At 41.3% G+C, this 19104-nt stretch overlaps 1 protein-coding gene across 1 annotated transcript in view; it reads right to left on the bottom strand.

Annotated features, from left to right (window-relative positions):
* Window positions 1-8880: 8880 nt before the first annotated feature.
* LOC142503930 (uncharacterized) overlaps window positions 8881-19104 on the bottom strand; it is a 37079-nt gene continuing 26855 nt past the window's right edge. The window contains 2 exon segments of the mRNA XM_075616875.1: window positions 8881-11369; window positions 11371-12706. Coding sequence (XP_075472990.1) covers window positions 11282-11369; window positions 11371-12706 — 1424 coding nt within the window. The 3' untranslated portion in view covers window positions 8881-11281.

The following is a 19104-nucleotide window of genomic DNA, read 5'->3' on the forward strand; positions in this document are numbered from 1 at the left end:
TCAAATTTACAATTACTGTGCGCGCACACAGACTCGCAGAAAATGTACGTCTGTACTGTAGGTTGAATTGCTATTAGACTTTTAAGACAACAGCTCGCGATCGCCCACCTGAGTTTTTAGATGTTATTGCAGTATTGCAGACAGCGCTAAAAATCCGAGCATTAACATAATCGAAAACAGCTCCGGAAAAAAAGAAAACAGACCGCGCCTGGCTGCGGTTATCAGAGCGGCTCGGCTATGGCCGCCTTAGGATAAAGGTGGTCGCAGCTGTATGTTTCACTTATGACAAAGTTATATTTTTAATATGTGTGTGTTTGTGGGGTTACACTGAGGCTGCACACCAAAAATCAGGGTGCTGGCTCCGTTCCTGCGTTAGCAGTCTTAATGGAACAGCTCCTGTTATTCTGCACTGCAGGTAGAGACTAGCCTGCAAAAAGGGGACAACAATGCATAGAAGGGAAATGGTACATGGGAACAGCATATAAAATTAACCCCTTCACCCCCAATACGATTTAGGATTAACCAGCCGAGCAGTCCTGAGTGGAGGAGCCCAGACCTAGGTGCATGAGAAAGGCTTTGCCATCTTCTGGGTTTCTGAGTGTCTGGGGTCTCCCATTTTTAATCACCATGAGACCGAACGGAAATGTCCATTTATACTATCCTATACTCTCAGTTTTGCCGTTACCTCCTGCAGGTTTCTTCTTTTTGAACGTGAAAAGGAAAAGAGGATAGGGGGAGCAAAGGGTTAGAGCATAATAACCAGCGTCAACAGAAATTTAATAATACAGGTCACTGTCTCTGAAGTGTGAGGGTTGTGAATCTAAGGATAATAATCCAATACTCACACGGCCCTGTGTGAGCAAAGGCACATAAGGGTATCTTGCTGCTGCAGAGTCTGGTCTGCCCAAGTAGTAAGTTGGGCGGGGGGTGTGGAATTTTCAATTAAGGCAATAACCATAAATACTTACACGGCCATGTGTAAGCACAGTTGCTAAAAGGTATCTGTGGTATGCACCTCAATTGCCAGTCCAATGTGATTCCAAGGGTACTGCGCACGCAACTGCTGGCAGGCAGGGGGTTAAGTGGGGATTTCCCTTCACGATCCTTCCGTTCTGAGGTTCCTTCCTTCCCCGATTCAGCAAGGGGGGTGAGTGAAGCGAGATGACAGCAGTGGATCAGCAGTTGTCTTTTAAAATCGTAAACGTTTATTATACGATTTTAAAAGACAACTGCTGATCCACTGCTGTCATCTCGCTTCACTCACCCCCCTTGCTGAATCGGGGAGGGAAGGAACCTCAGAACGGAAGGATCGTGAAGGGAAATCCCCACTTAACCCCCTGCCTGCCAGCAGTTGCGTGCGCAGTACCCTTGGCATCACATTGGACTGGCAATTGGGGTGCATACCACAGATACCTTTTAGCAACTGTGCTTACACATGGCCGTGTAAGTATTTATGGTTATTGCCTTAATTGAAAATTCCACACCCCCCGCCCAACTTACTACTTGGGCAGACCAGACTCTGCAGCAGCAAGATACCCTTATGTGCCTTTGCTCACACAGGGCCGTGTGAGTATTGGATTATTATCCTTAGATTCACTTTACTCACACTTCAGAGACAGTGACCTGTATTATTACATTTCTGTTGACGCTGGTTATTATGCTCTAACCCTTTGCTCCCCCTATCCTCTTTTCCTTTTCACGTTCAATAAGGGTTTTCGGATACCCCTTTCTGGGGTTGAGCAGAGGGACCCATTAGGATTAACAGACCCAATTGCGAGAGACTTCATTCACTGGTTTGTATTGGGCATTGAACTATACCCTCCACCCTGATCTAACATTTAAGGTAAGCGCCCGGCTTTTGTTTGCAGGTTTCTTCTTTTGCCAAGTGTGGATGGTGCCATGTCTGCGTACACCTGTAAAGGTATGTTTTGGAACTTGAGATCCCTGGAGCCTCTTGTCACCGAATTGAAGGCCTCCATTGTTTTGAAGTAGTGGAACCTTAACACCATGGGGCCTATGCAGAGAGCTGCGAGAAGCCCTATCTCACCAGTTTTTTGCCAAATATGCCTACAGCAATTCAGTAAATGGCGAAAAACTGGCGAGATGAGGAAAATCCACCAGTTTGTGTTTCTGGAAAATAAAACTCGCCGCGTGGGTGGCGAGAAGCAATATCTCGCCAGTTTTAAAACCCGCCGTATTCTAGTAGCCCCGATCAGCATCTCGGCGCTGATCGGGGCTATAGAATGGAGAGATTTTCTCCAAATCGCTCCGTCAACAAAAGTTGGCAAGAAACTGGAGCTGAGTGGCGATAGGGGACATAGAAAAAAAATCAGGCCCTTTTCCTGCCTCAGATTGATGCATGGGGGCTCCCGAGCTGATTCCCAGGAATATCAGCACCGAAGCCCCCCCCATGCATCCGAAGCAGGAATAATGCATTAACAGCCCAATTCATTACCTTAGCGGCCAACCGCTAAGGCAATGAAGGGGTTAACCATCCATTACCATGCTTTCTGTTGGGCGCAGCAGTGGATGAAGGGGGTATTTGGAATTTGGGGGGGGGGTTATGGTTTCCGGGGGTGTTGCGGGTCAACTTAACCCCTTCATTACCATAGTGGTTAATACAGCAACGGTCATGAAGGGGTTAAGCCCGCAAGCGACCCACCCGCAACCCATAAACAACCACTGTGGGGGCGATTACACACTGCACCCATCCCTGCTAACCACAATATATATATATATATATATATATATATATATATATATATATATATATATATATATATACATATAAATAATATTTTACATATATATATATATATTATTTTACATATATCTTTATAAATGTATGTAAAATATAAGTATGATTAAGCAACCTACAAAGAAATTGGAAAGGATATGCATGTAGCTATTTAAAACATCCGATCTGCAATTGACAACATCACTGACAAATTAAAAACAAAGCCAAATGAATATAAAAACACATCACATAAGAGAATAAAGCAAGCACCTATCCAAAGCAGTAAAGAGTAAATTGGTATAAAACTTACAATTGAACAATGTGTACATGAAGCAAATAATATTTACATCATGTACACAATTGCAAACAATGCTCCAAAACAAATACACGCTTGAAAGTAAACATTCTATATAAACAAAGCAAGTCAACAATAATAAATTAACAACACACAATTAATGCCATCCGAAATACATTACAAGCAAATCTAAACTACAATCCCTATTCAAGATTGGTAGACAAACACAAAACCAGTGCAAAAACAAATTTATTCTTAAGTAACACGATCATAAACAATCTAAATGCACCAAATAAGCCACATTAAACAATTAAAGCAGGGTCCCAACATATACCCATGCAATCATAATCATCTGAAATGAAAGAAGTAATTCTACATTACACTGCACACACAGAATAGTAAGCAAACAGGGAAAAGACTTGTAGAAGACATGAAAAAAAGCAATAAACATTTGAAATACAACCCTTTAATAAACGTGTATGTATATAGCTCAAGAGGGATATATATACATACATGGGCATGAATAGAACATTAAAAAAATAAATCCGACTTCTGAGAAAAAAACAAAAAACAACATTACTAATTAAATAACATACATTTCTTGACTTTACTTACCATTAGATGACCAATGACCGACTTCAGGGAAAACCGCTATGTCTGCAACACATCCAAAGACAGGAACCAGCAACCCATAAAATAATAAACCTTTGTAATCCAATGTGGTGTTTTCTTTCTTGTCTTTATAATCCATACCGTCTGTGGTCTTCTTTTCGGGGTCTTCTTCACCGTCTGCGGGGTCTTCGGGGTCTTCTGGCTTCTTCTTCTGTGACGCAGGTCCATCTTTTTCTGAGGGGAGGTCCTCTCCCCACGGCGTCAAGCTGGAAAATGAGACGACATAGGCTTTTATAGGCCTATGACGTCACATTTTGCATCAAATGGTTCTCATGGTCCTGATTGGTCCGTGAAAAGCATGTGATTTTGGATATAGCTAACACAAATGATGACGTCATTTAAAGGAAATGAAGCCAGCAAATCAGAATGGCTGTTCTTCATTTCCCTTTAACATGACGTCAACAAAAAAAACTGTGCCCCGTCACATGGGACTACAGCCAATGAGATCGTGGAAACTAAATCAACGATCTCATTGGCTGTAGTCCCATGTGACGGCGCCATGTTGGTTTTGTTGACGTCATGTTAAAGGGAAAATGAAGCACAGCCATTCTGATTGGCTGGCTTCATTTCCTTTAAATGACGTCAGCATTTGTGTTAGCCATATCCAAAATCACATGCTTTTCACGGACCAATCAGGACCGTGAGAACCATTTGATGCAAAATGTGACGTCATAGGCCTATAAAAGCCTATGTTGTCTCATTTTCCAGCTTGACGCCGTGGGGAGAGGACCTCCCCTCAGAAGATGGACCTGCATCACAGAAGAAGAAGCCAGAAGACCCCGAAGACCCCGCAGATGGTGAAGAAGACCCCGAAAAGAAGACCACAGACGGTATGGATTATAAAGACAAGAAAGAAGACACCACATTGGATTACAAAGGTTTATTATTTTATGGGTTGCTGGTTCCTGTCTTTGGATGTGTTGCAGACATAGCGGTTTTCCCTGAAGTCGGTCATTGGTCATCTAATGGTAAGTAAAGTCAAGAAATGTATGTTATTTAATTAGTAATGTTGTTTTTTGTTTTTTTCTCAGAAGTCGGATTTATTTTTTTAATGTTCTATTCATGCCCATGTATGTATATATATCAATCTTGAGCTATATACATACACGTTTATTAAAGGGTTGTATTTCAAATGTTTATTGCTTTTTTTCATGTCTTCTACAAGTCTTTTCCCTGTTTGCTTACTATTCTGTGTGTGCAGTGTAATGTAGAATTACTTCTTTCATTTCAGATGATTATGATTGCATGGGTATATGTTGGGACCCTGCCTTAATTGTTTAATGTGGCTTGATTGGTGCATTTAGATTGTTTATGATCGTGTTACTTACGAATAAATTTGTTTTTGCACTGGTTTTGTGTTTGTCTACCAATCTTGAATAGGGATTGTAGTTTAGATTTGCTTGTAATGTATTTCTGATGGCATTAATTGTGTGTTGTTAATTTATTATTGTCAACTTGCTTTGTTTATATAGAATGTTTACTTTCAAGCGTGTATTTGTTTTGGAGCATTGTTTGCAATTGTGTACATGATGTAAATATTATTTGCTTCATGTACACATTGTTCAATTGTAAGTTTTATACCAATTTACTCTTTACTGCTTTGGATAGGTGCTTGCTTTATTCTCTTATGAGATGTGTTTTTATTTTCATTTGGCTTTGTTTTTAATTTGGCAGTGATGTTGTCAATAGCAGATGGGATGTTTTAAATAGCTACATGCATATCCTTTCCATTTCTTTGTAGGTGGCTTAATCAAACTTATATTTTACATACATTTATAAAGATATATGTAAAATTATATATATATATATGTATATATGAGAATGATGAAGCAACTCTACAAATGAATGGGTGCAGGGTGGCTTAACCCATTAATTACTTTACTGCTTATTAACCGTTATTGGTATTAAGGGGTTAAGTAACACCACAATATATTTGCTATATGTTGTGGGTGGGTTATGTATAGTTTATTTAAAATTGTTATGTTTCTTGCGGGTGTGTGTATTGTTTTGAATGTGGGTATTGGGGGTAGGAGGTATTGTCCCCAAGGGACGGAGGGTAGGCCTCCCGGTGTGTTGGGGGTGATGGTGGTTATGCCTCACAGGGGTGGGTAGTGGGGTGAGGTGTATTAATGTTAAAGTATGTATGTGTTTTGTAATAATTTGTTTGGGCCACAGAGTTGATACTGGAGGAAACAACCGAGGGCCACCGCCAGGCTATAGTACCATTCCTGTGCCTAAAAAAATTACTATGGTTTATGTATAAAAGGGGGGTTTAGGTGTTGTTGGGGGCACAGAGCCTGATTGTGTTGTGTATAGCAATGTTTATTGTGGACCATTGAGAGTTTTAAGTCTGGCGAATGGCCATTCTCGCAGCTCTCTGCATAGGCACCCATGTTTCTTGGCTTGTCGCCCAGTTGGGGTCTCATTCTCAGGGCTCTGTGGCATCTGTCTAGAATAATGGATTCCTCTGTGAAGTCTGGGTGAGATTACATTAGCCACTTGCCTATAAACCCCTCGATATCTGTCTCTGATTCAGGGATCCCCCGAATCCTGAGGTTGTTATGGCGATCTCTGTTCTCCATATCTTATTTTCTGGCTTTGACATCCAAGAGCTGGGCCTTCAACTCTTTTAGTTCGGCGTCCATTTGGGATTGACGGGTGATTGTCGCGTCTACCTTTGACTCTAGGGAGCTGGTACGTTCTCCGAGAGAAGATATTTCTTCTTTGAGATCCTTTATTGCTGTTTGCCTTAGTAACTTGATATTATTGTAGAAGGTAAGCAAGTTGGTCTCGTGGAGAGATTTGAAATATCCACCCCTGGTTCAGTCTTAATGTTCCAGGGAGGGAGCATCCCCTATTTCTACATTGTGAGGGGAAGGTTGGCCGTGTTTTCTAAAGTAGTCCCGCAGTTCACTCTGATTTTTTTTCTTTTTATTGGTTTTGGGGGTTTTGGAGTCCAAGATAGGAGGGTCACTCATGTGCAAGGATTAGACAAGGCTGGTTTGCTGACATAAGCTTAACAGGAGGCCCAGAGTATTACGGAGCTTGAGCTTCAATACCCCATCTTAGCCTGGTCCGCTACGCTCGTAAATGCGCACCCCTTTCTTTCGCAGTGATACAACAGCCCCCAGGTTGGGTCTCGGAGCTCCAGGACACACTTCAGCAGATTAGCGTATTTTATTTTTCTACTTGTACTGGGAGAGGTGGGAGGCAGCTCTCGAGCTTTGACTTGTAACTGTTCACTTTGAGAGTTTGTGAAAATTCTGGTTCTCAGGGGACGGATATTCCTCCCTGATTGTCCCCTGAAAAGCCGAATTTTGGAACATTTAAGAAATATTTCCCTAGGTTTAGAAACTCAGTGTTCCTTTGAATTTTACAAAATATCACAACCCAGACCCTAGAGGTCTTACATATTTGGGGGTTGAGCAGGTCAAACAACATTGGAGAGGTGGCAACAGACTGCAGCAACTATTCCAAAGACAATCCTTTTGGATATATGAACTAAGAACACTGCAACCAAAGGGACTTAATGCAGACTTTGATTTTAATGCCTTTTTAATGTAATTGTTTATCTGTTTTTACTGTCTCATCTATGGTATTACAGCTCATGGGATTATATTCAGTGTGGTCCTAATTTTTATCTCAATATTTATTTGGGGCTGTCAATTGTCATTTAATATGTATTGTTCTTATTATCATTATTATTTATACATGTTTTTAGGTCTTTAGGATATTCCCCCTATTTTTGTTTTATGTGTTATATGTTTTCTGTATTTATTTGGTCCATAGTTTTTGCTCCTGTACCCTATGGGTCCCTGACTTTCGTCAGCTTATAGTATCATTGCCCCAATCTTTACCATATGTAAGCCTAAGAAGTCTACATACACGGAGCTCACTGCTTCTGTGGCTGGCGTCTCCTATTGGCTATGGTGGGAAGGGGCGGGTGCTACGTCACATACTTTATGCCACACATACAGAGCTCTATCCTTTTGTGAGAGACTCCTCCGATAGGGTATTGCTCTAATGGGCGGGCGTTACTACGTTACTCGCTCTTGACACACAGTCTCTCCACGCTACAGATAGAGCTCTCTGCTTCTGTGAGAGACTCCATTGATTGGTTACTGTCTCAAAGGGCGGGCGCAAATACGTCATATTCTCCTGATACAAACATGCTTCATGGCACAACACAGCGATTGAAACACTATTACATCCCCGAGGGAGGGAAAACTGCGCAAATTTTACTTATTTAAAGGAAAGGACACTAGGGCTGGGACTATAATGCCCCTTGAAGAAGTCGCACTAGAGGAAACGCATAGGGCGACACTGCAGATATAAAGTACAGCTCACAGAGCAATAGGTACTGTGGAGGATCGTCCAGGACATCTGAACCCCTATATGGAGTGACTTTCTGTGGATGGCCACCACGAGGGCTTGCTACAAGGGCTTCTCCAGGACTGCTACCAGTCACCAGCTACCAGTCTCCTCAATATTAAAGACCCTTTACAATCCTACAGTAGGTGTGAATTTGTATTGTTTCTTACCAGAGAACAGCTCAGATTCCATCATGTTAATTCTGTCATTTTCAGAGGCCATTATTAAAAGTTATATTTTAAATTCCAGAGCTTATGCTCACTGTGCAATACTCATTAGACACTCTAGCTATAAGAAGTGCTATTCAGGTACGCTACGTAGTTAGGTGATTTATCACTTTAGTAACACAACTTCCTTCTGCATTATGGAGTGCACCGTAGAAGAGGATACCTCCCCCCCCCCCTTTTTCCCTTCATGCATACGCTATTTTATACTCAGATAACGATTCTGCATTCTTTAGCTGTAGCGAAGTATCCCCCTTTCTGCCGTGTAGTGGCTCAAGGGCTTACAACACTTTGGCCAAAATGTTAAACTAAAAGACCATTTTATTCAAAAGATATCTATACATATATATTTAGGGACTGTACCGTGTATAAGTTTCACTGGATGTGCACTGAGCTCTGTCTGTGTTTCATGTTCTGTCTCTGGTTTTAAATATCCCCCTTTCTCCCAAGATTTTGCATAATATAACTAAGAAACGTATGGAATTGTTTTTCTTATTATTTAATTAATGTTTTTTTTACAATTTGGGGAAGAGGGAGGAGTTTTTTTTTTTTTTTTACATTTATAGGATTCCTTTGTTGTAATCATTTATTTATTCGTCTCTGTGAATAGAGCAACATTGTACACTCATTAGGTTTCGGTGTAGTACTTTACCATGGCTCTATGTAAAGAATCAGGCCAATCCCTAGGGTATGTGCCATCCTTAGGCAAGCAATATTTAGGACTCCCCCCCCCCCCCTCAAACAAAAAAAATCACACCAAAAGGTTTTCCCTGAAAAATCCCCCCTAGGAAGGAAGCAAGCGGTCTCCGGAGTTGAACCCCATTCATTTCCGCTCCAGGGACCCCCTGCTTTCAGAGATACCTCCTTAGAGGGTGTCGGTATCTCATCCCAGGTTTAGATGTCCCATCATATGGGCCAATAGGAAGCCGCAACGTTATCTTCCTACTGTCCCATGTGATCGGGGGCTTTAAACCTGAGCAGGAGATATCGGCACCCCCTAAGGTGGTAAGTATCTCAGGAAGCAGGAAGTCGCCAAAGCTGAAATTAACAAAGTTCAGCTCTGGAGAACCCTTGCTTCATACCTACATGTATTATATAAAAAAAAAAGGAAAGCAACAGTGCTGCTATTCTCTCCCTCTTACTGCCCTGAGAAATGCCATCCCTAGGCAATGCCTTACCTGCTTACCACCTAGGGATGGTCAGGAATTCTGGATAATGAGATGCAAAAAAGGCACACATTACCATATAGGGATTCATGTTAAAATGGATTAGCAAAAAGTTACAACCTGTGTGCTTATTTACATGTCGTTACTCGGAATCGATGGCTGCAGTGGAAGTATTGTATGATAAGAAATCGTGGGGAAAGGCAGGTTAGTGGCCCTATCTAAGACATTTAAATGTACTCATAAGTCGTATTCTTATTTACTGCACATGAGGTTTTAAATCACTTTTTTACATGCCATAACTATGTGTCTGGTGTAAAATATATAGGAGCCTGAATGCTCATTTGCATGTCATTACACAGAATCCTTCCTGACGGTCTACATTTTATTTTCTGCTTTTGCATTATTGCTATTATTCTCCGAATGTTACCAGATGCAATTACATAAATTATTCACACTTGATACAAATAGCCTATTGTGCAACATTTTTTTTCCATCTCAATAGGACTGTACCTAAGTTGTACCATATAAAACACTGTGACATAGTCCAAAGATGTTAGGCAGCTTTCTGCCCCATTTTAGGTCAGAAAGTGCAGGAATAGTTAAAAATGATCCGTTCCACAGCTTCCCATTAACTCAGGCAGCTGGATGGAAAATCCAGACCACAGATTACAATGGCTCTAGTTCTCCCTCACCTGCTCTTCTAATCACATGCACAGGTATTTAGAGCAGAGAGGTTTGCATTTCAGTCTCTCTCCTTAGAGCCTGGAGGCTGGGGGTATCGCTGCTCCCCTGCATCCAGTGTCGGGGTTGACGGCCCCTCCAAGTATCACAGTACCAGAGGATTTGCCTGGACACCACGAACAGATAAGACAAAACAAATGGTTATTGCTGTTGCTAAAAGACTGTGCTGTATCTTGTGACCCTAAATGAAAGAGCATTGTTTTAAGCTGGGGAACCAGTTTAGTTGGCCAGCAGCTGTTAGAGAGACTAATTCTGATGTGTAGTTAGATCCCTGAAAGGGATAGGATTTTGCTTATATGATTTTGGTTTTATTTCTTGAAATAACAGTGTGGGAAATATTGTAACACTGAAATGTGTGAACTGCTGAATGAAAGTATCTGAGTACCTCTAACCTTCACATGTTAACGCTGCAGTACCTTACTTGGATGAAAATAAAGCAGGCAGAAGCAGCATAATACTTTGCATGATCCTGTTTGTTGTATAATTAACCCTAGAAGACTGTGTCGGGAAGAACCCAGACAGACGTCAGCACTACAAAAGAGGGGCGTTTGTCACAACACCTAATTAATATACTAACAAGAGTTCTACATAAATAACTTTTTTTAGTTTTCAGAGCTTTCCAATCTAACAAAACCTACAGTTCTCCAGGACCAATATGGCTGCTAGAGCTTTGCGCTAAATGCAATAAAAAAAATTACAAACATTTTATTTTTTGTAATGACATTTTCTTCATAAAATAATAAATATAAAATTCTAGAAATAACAGGTTGTTAAACTAATCATTACATTATTAAAATAGGCTGTGATTCAAAAATGGTTTCTTAGGTCTTACTGTGTTACTTGATTTGTAGAAAGAATTGATTTAGTAATAACCCTTTCACCACATTTTGAGGTGTTTCTAAAATTCATTAATTTATGAGGCTTTTCTCCTGTATATTGTTAGTGTACAGTATATGGTTAGATAAGATTAAGAAGCAACGTTTTCTTCCCACTCATTGCATTTATAAGGTTTCTCCCATGTGTGTTCTCTGATTTACAAGATTTGATTCTGAAGCAAAATAATACCAACATGCATTTATAGGTTGTCTCCCCTGCGTGTTCTCTGATGTTTAATAAGACTAGAATGGTAAGTGAAGTGTTTCCCACATTCATTGCACTGTAGCTTTTTCTCCTATGTGTGCTCTCTGATGTCTCATAAGACTAGATTTGCAAGTAAAGTTTTTCCCACATTCACTACATGTATGATGTTTCTCTTCTGTGTGTGTTCTCTGATGTTTAATAAGATTAGATTTGTAAGTAAAGTTTTTCCCACATTGATTACATTGATGAGGTTTTTCTCCTCTGTGTGCTCTCTGGTGTCTCATAAGACTAGATTTGCAAGTAACAGTTTTCCCACATTCATTACACTGATGATGCTTCACTTCTGTGTGTGTTCTCTGATGTTTAATAATACTAGATTTGAAAGTAAAGTTTTTCCCACATTCATTACACTGATAAGGTTTCACCCCTGTGTGTATTCTTTGATGTGTTATAAGACTAGATTTAGCAGTAAACTTTTTCCCACATTCTTTACACTGATGAAGCTTCTCTTTTGTGTGTGTTCTCTGGTGTTTAATAAGACTAGATTTGCATACAAACTTTTTCCCACATTCATTACACTGATAAGGTTTCTCACCTGTGTGTGTTCTCTGGTGTGTAATAAGACTAAATTTAGCAGTAAACTTTTTCCCACATTCTTTACACTGATGAAGCTTCTCTTTTGTGTGTGTTCTCTGGTGTTTAATAAGACTAGATTTGCATATAAACTTTTTCCCACATTCATTACACTGATAAGGTTTCTCCCCTGTGTGTGTTCTCTGGTGTGTAATAAGACTAAATTTAGCAGTAAACTTTTTCCCACATTCATTACACTGATATGGTTTCTCCCCTGTGTGTGTTCTCTGATGTTTAATAAGAATAGATTTGCAAATAAAGTTTTCCCCACATTCATTACACTGATAAGGTTTCTCCCCTGTGTGTGTTCTCTGATGTATAATAAGACTAGATTTATCAGTAAAGTGTTTCCCACATTCATCACACTGATGGGGATTCTCCCCCGTGTGCCCTTTATAATGTTTAAGAAGACTAGATTTAAAAGTAAAGTGTTTCCCACATTCATTACACTTTTGCAGCTTCAGTCCTCTCTGTGCTTTGTGGTGATTTTCAAAGCTTGATTTTCTAGTAAACTGTTCAGCAAATTTTCTGTCCTCCAGCTTATTTACTTGTATACCTTTGCATGCTGCATCGTTGCTACCTGTGATAAACTTTGCAGTTAGAGCACATGTTTTTTGTTCATATTGATGAGCTAAACAAGTAGGTGTTAGATTTTCATTTGCACATGACATTAATTCATTAGATGAGTTTTCTCCTCGACACATACTGATATCCTCTTCCTTTATCCCATCTGATGCACAGACTGCTATGCAAGACTCTTCTAAAATATTCCGGCTCATGGATCCATCTGTTGCGAAGAAATGCACTGTGAGTAAAGAAGTATATCCTAAAAGTATACTCATTTCTGTTTGAACATTTTACTTGTGAGCATCATGTGACTATTAAGAAATGTAATCTAATAGTGTACAATGAGGTTTCAGAGAGGGATATTGGCATTTTGTGATAACACTTTGGCGTTTGGTAACGCATTGCATCTCTCTCTCTCTCTCTCTCCCTGACAATCTCTCTCTCTCTCCCCGACAATCTCTCTCTCTCTCTCTCTCTCTCTCTCTCTCCCCGACAATCTCTCTCTCTCCCCGACAATCTCTCTCTCTCCCCGACAATCTCTCTCTCCCCGACAATCTCTCTCTCTCTCTCCCCGACAATCTCTCTCTCTCTCTCCTCGACAATCTCTCTCTCTCTCCCCGACAATCTCTCTCTCTCCCCGACAATCTCTCTCTCTCTCTCCCCGACAATCTCTCTCTCTCTCTCCCTGACAATCTCTCTCTCTCTCCCCGACAATCTCTCTCTCTCTCTCTCTCTCTCCCCGACAATCTCTCTCTCTCCCCGACAATCTCTCTCTCTCCCCGACAATCTCTCTCTCCCCGACAATCTCTCTCTCTCTCTCCCCGACAATCTCTCTCTCTCCCCGACAATCTCTCTCTCTCTCTCCTCGACAATCTCTCTCTCTCTCCCCGACAATCTCTCTCTCTCCCCGACAATCTCTCTCTCTCTCCCCGACAATCTCTATCTCTCTCTCCCTGACAATCTCTCTCTCTCCCCGACAATCTCTCTCTCTCTCTCCCCGACAATCTCTCTCTCTCTCTCCCCGACAATCTCTCTCTCTCTCTCCCCGACAATCTCTCTCTCTCTCTCCCCGACAATCTCTCTCTCTCCCCGACAATCTCTCTCTCTTTCTCTCTCCCCAACAATCTCTCTCTCTCTGACAATCTCTCTCTCTCTCTCCCCGACAATCTCTCTCTCTCTCTTGTATTCATTAAAAAAACAAACTAGAACTTGAATCAGAAATACCAGGTTGGACTGATTCAACATTTGCCAATTAAAATTACACATTTTAGACCACAACTTAACTTTTCATTGGGTAAATTCACCATACAGCTGCAGCACACTTTATTCTAACAAATCACCGGTTTGTCCCTAGCATGTTCCTGGAATGCCACGCTGTTCACCCGGAGCATGCCGCTGTCCCAGCCAGGGTCATGCCCGGCTGACGCGCGGTTGATGTGTTAATTGATAATGGTTCAGGATTTACTAGGCTGCAATGCTTCGCGTGTCCGCCAGATGGCATAAATTCATGAATTGTAATGCAGTATATATATATACAGTATATATATATATATATATATATACAGTATATATATATATATATATATATATATATATATATATATATATATATATACTGTATAACAACAACCCCTATAACCCCTAACATACAGTACTGTACACATACAGTACTGTATACTGTATGCACATCAATGATACTATAGGCCGGCCCCTGGCGAGATGTGTTTGCAGCAGAGAGAGAATCGCTGCTCTCTCTGCGCAAACATCGGCACATTCAAAATTATTTAAAATACATTTTTATTCATAGTGTAGATGTGCAGGGGGTCTCCGGAGCTGAACCGCGTTGGTTTCAGGTCCGGGGACCCCCTGCTTCCCGAGATACAGCCCCCTTTATGAGGTGCCGGTATCCCTCTGCATTTAAAGGTTCCGATCACGTGACCGCGGCATGTAAACAAAGCAGAGTGATACCGGCACCCCCTAAAGGGGCCTGTATCTCGGGAAACAGGGGGTCCCCGGACCTAAAACCAAAACGTTTATGGTCCGGAGACCCTCTGCACATGTACAGTATAAATAAAACACATATATAAATAAACACTCGTTCCTTACCTTTGCGGCTATGTGCTATGGTAACGAAGCAGCATGACTGTATTTTTAATAATATTGTACAGTGAGCAGGGGGTTCCCTGAGCCACAAATCAAAACTCAGGGGACCCCCTGCTCCTGCACAATATTATTAAAAATACAGAAATGCTGCTTCATTACCATAGCTGATAGCCGCTAAGGCAATGAAGGGGTTAACCCACGTGCCCGCTTTATTGTGGGTAACGGGGGTGGGTGTAGGGGGTATTTGGCCCTTGGTGTGAGTTTAGGACTTGCGGGGGGGTTGCGGGTGCACTTAACCCCTTCACGACCGTAGCAGTTAATACCGCTACGGTCATGAAGGGGTTCACCCCTCCCGCTACCCCCCCGCAAGCCCTAAACAACCACCGTTGGGGCTAATACCCCCTTCACCCACCCCCGCTACCCACAATAAAAAAAACTCACACACAGCAGCCGCCCAAAAATAAATAAATAAATCTAAATAAATAAATAAATAAATGAATATAAATAAATACATTTAAAATACATTTTTATTCATAGTGTAGATGTGCAGGGGGTCTCCGGAGCTGAACCGCGTTGGTTTCAGGTACGGGGACCCCCTGCTTCCCAAGATACAGCCCCCTTTATGAGGTGCCGGTATCCCTCTGAATTTAAAGGTCCCGATCATGTGACCGCGGCATGTAAACAAAGCAGAGGGATACCGGCACCCCCTAAAGGGGCCTGTATCTCGGGGAGCAGGGGGTCCCCAGACCTAAAACCAAAGCGGTTCAGCTCCGGAGACCCCCTGTACATCTACACTATGAATAAAAATGTATTTTAAATGTATTTATTTATATTCATGTATTTATTTATTTATTTAGATTTATTTATTAATTGTTGCTGTGTGTTATGAACCCTGTATGTAAAAGAATAAATCATGTATTTATGGGGGGGCACAGGGGGTGGGTAATGTATTTAATAAATAGAATGATGTTTATTGTGGGTCACTGTGTTGTTTTTATTGTGGATACTGGGGGTGGGGGGGGGGTGTTTCCCCAATGGTATGTGGGTAGGCCTCCCTTGTGGGTACTCGGTGAGGGTGGTTAGGCCTCACGGGGGGGTTAGTGTGGGAGGGTATGTAGGCATCCCGAGTGGTGGGTGAGGGTGGGTTAACCCCTTAATGACTGTAGCGGTTAATAACCACTATGGTGATTAAGGGGTTAGGGGACATTACTTTGTATGTTTTAATTTTTGTCTCTGTTTTGCAGCAGCGGAGGGGCCATGTGCAGGTGGGTAGTGGGTAGTGGGTGTGGGTGTGGTTATTCACACGGGATCCCCCTCCCCTCCCCACATTTACATACAGTACACTGCATTCACAGAAACACAGGCAGGGAGATTTAACCGACACAATAGGGGGAGGGGGGCTTACACAGATTAGTCAAAGCAGGGAAGTTTAGCAGACACAATAGGGGGAGGGTTTTTTACATAGATTACAGTCAAGGCAGGGAAGTTTAACACACACAATAGGGGGAGGGGGTTTTACATAGATTAGTCAAGGCAGGGAAGTTTAACACACACAATAGGGGGAGGGGGTCTTACACAGATTACAGTCAAGGCAGGGAGGTTTAACACACACATTAAAAATATGTATTTAATGTATTTATTGTTTATTCTGCCTTAACCCCTTCATTGCCTTAGCGGCTATCAGCTATGGTAATGAAGCAGCATTTCTGTATTTTTAATAATATTGTGCAGGAGCAGGGGGTCCCCTGAGCATTAATTTCTGGCTCAGGGAACCCCCTGCTCACTGTACAATATTATTAAAATACAGAAATGCTGCTTCGTTACCATAGCACATAGCCGCTAAGGTAAGGAACGAGTGTTTATTTATATATGTGTTTTATTTATACTGTACATGTGCAGAGGGTCTCCGGAGCAGAAACGTTTTGGTTTTAGGTCCGGGGACCCCCTGCTTCCCGAGATACAGGCCCCTTTAGGGGGTGCCGGTATCCCTCTGCTTTGTTTACATGCCGCGGTCACGTGATCGGGACCTTTAAATGCAGAGGGATACCGGCACCTCATAAAGGGGGCTGTATCTCGGGAAGCAGGGGGTCCCGGACCTGAAACCAACGCGGTTCAGCTCCGGAGACCCCCTGCACATCTACACTATGAATAAAAATGTATTTTAAATAATTTTTAATGTGCCGATGTTTGCGGAGAGAGAGCAGCGGTTCTCTCTCTGCTGCAAACACATCTCGCGAGGGGACGGCCTATAGTATCATTGATGTGCATATACAGTACTGTATGTGTATGTTAGGGGTTATAGGGGTTGTTGTTATACAGTATTTACTGTATATATACAGTATATACTGCATTACAATTCATGAATTTCTCGGCTTCAAAGACAACAGCTCGCAAACGCCCCCATGCGTTTTTACACGGCATTGCAGTATTGCAGCCAGTGGGAATAAAATGCTTAAATCACAGCCGCGAAAATAACGCTATACACCCCGGGAGAAAACGACACAAAACCGCACATCACCGGGATAGTCCGAAATTCGCAGAGCTAGCCAAGTTAGAATAAAGTTGGTCGGTACTGTACACAAAAATGCTGTTTCCAAACATTGTGATCAGAGCCTCCTCTTTGAGATACAAATTTTATTTGCGTACTCCAAACTCAGACACAACTTTAATTAAACTATCTACACCTGTACAGTAAGTACTTAAGGCCTTCTTGATGGATGGGATTAGATTTATATTAACACACAATTATTTTTGTTATAATTTACAGTATTATTTGCAGATATGTGGTACCGCCATGGGCACGAGGTTTGCCCCAAGTTATGCGAACCTTTTTATGGGGCAATGGGAGAAGGAGGCCATTTGGAACAACTGCCCATTTGGTGCAAGCCTCGTGCTATGGCGGCGCTACATAGATGACGTTATTTTTATTTGGGATGGGGAACTGAATTTATTAGATCAATTCATTTTGTACCTTAATGACAATAACAGAAATTTGAAACTAATATGCCAATATGATAAAACCACCATTAACTTTTTGGATTTAAATATTAGTATTGTTGATGACCACATTCATACACAAACATTTTTTAAGCCTGTACAGGCCAACAATTATGTTATGGCCAACAGCCATCACAATCCGCAATGGATTAGGAATATTCCAAAAGGACAATTCATCCGACTTAGGCGCAACTGCTCCAGGTTGGAATCTTTTGTAGAGCAGGCGGGTGAACTCAAAAATAAGTTTCTAGATCGGAACTATCCCTTAGACGAACTAGAGAATACTATCTCTTTAGTTCAAGATATGGACAGGAACAAACTCCTGGAATATAAGGACAAAGGGGACAGCCAAGGGAAAAATAATATTTCCTTTATAACACAATATAACGCTATGGCCCCCAAAATAAGGAATATTTTTGCCAAACATTGGCCTATATTGTTACAGGATGCAACTTTGTCACAGATACTAACACCACAGCCATCTATTGTTTTTAAGAAAGCTGGTAACTTTAGGAACAAACTGGCACCTAGTTACCCTTTAAACCAAGGTGAAATAAAAATGAACATCAATCAGGTTAAAAATGGGTTTAAACCATGCAGTAAATGTATAGCCTGTAAGTACAGCTGTTGTAGCACAGAATTCAAATCTAATGTCACCGCCAAAAACTACAAAATCATGTCACATATTTCATGTAAGTCAGAGTTTGTCATTTATATGTTGCAGTGTCCTTGTGGCCTGCAATATGTGGGTCGCACTGGTCGTACGTTTCAAAGACGTATATATGAACATATCTACAACATCAAAAAGGGTTTAACATCACACAGTGTGTCCCACCACTTTTTGGTACATCATGGCAAAAATCCAAAGGGCCTTATCTGTCAACCTATTGAATTGTGTACACCCAATTGGAGAGGTGGTAATAACATTCAACACATCAATAGGAGGGAGGCCTTTTGGATCTATGAACTTAAGACTCTATCCCCATATGGGCTCAATATTGATTTTGAATTGGGCTCCTTTTTAGGTAGATGAAATGGCTCAAACAAACATTAGTTAAATGCAACCATTACTTAATGGATGACACCTTATCCATTTGACTCTGTACCAGCAGTAGCATACTAAGTGGCTTAAGCAGGTTTGTTTATCCTTTGGCCACAATTTGGCATTTTGGTATATATCAATGCCTATTATGATATTACATCTGGCCTCAATTTTGGGATATATGGTTATCAGTTGATATCTGAATGTTTTTAATGTTGTTTAATGTATTGTATGTGTATTATGTTGTTAGAGACGTAGTGATTTGATATTAATGACATGCAGGCTATACAGCCTAATTGGGCAATTAATTTTTAATTGGTTAGGGTATATGTACATGTCATTCAGTGTCAGTCTTTGTAGCCCCTGAGGAAGTGGAGTAACATCCACGAAACGCGTAGGGCAGGTGACACAGTCACTTTGAGCTTGGTATTGGACTTTTTGGGACACTTGGTCACATTTGAGCCCCATTGCAGCCG

This window comes from Ascaphus truei, chromosome 10 (assembly GCF_040206685.1).
Source record: "Ascaphus truei isolate aAscTru1 chromosome 10, aAscTru1.hap1, whole genome shotgun sequence".
Classification (NCBI taxonomy): Eukaryota; Metazoa; Chordata; class Amphibia; order Anura; family Ascaphidae; genus Ascaphus; species Ascaphus truei.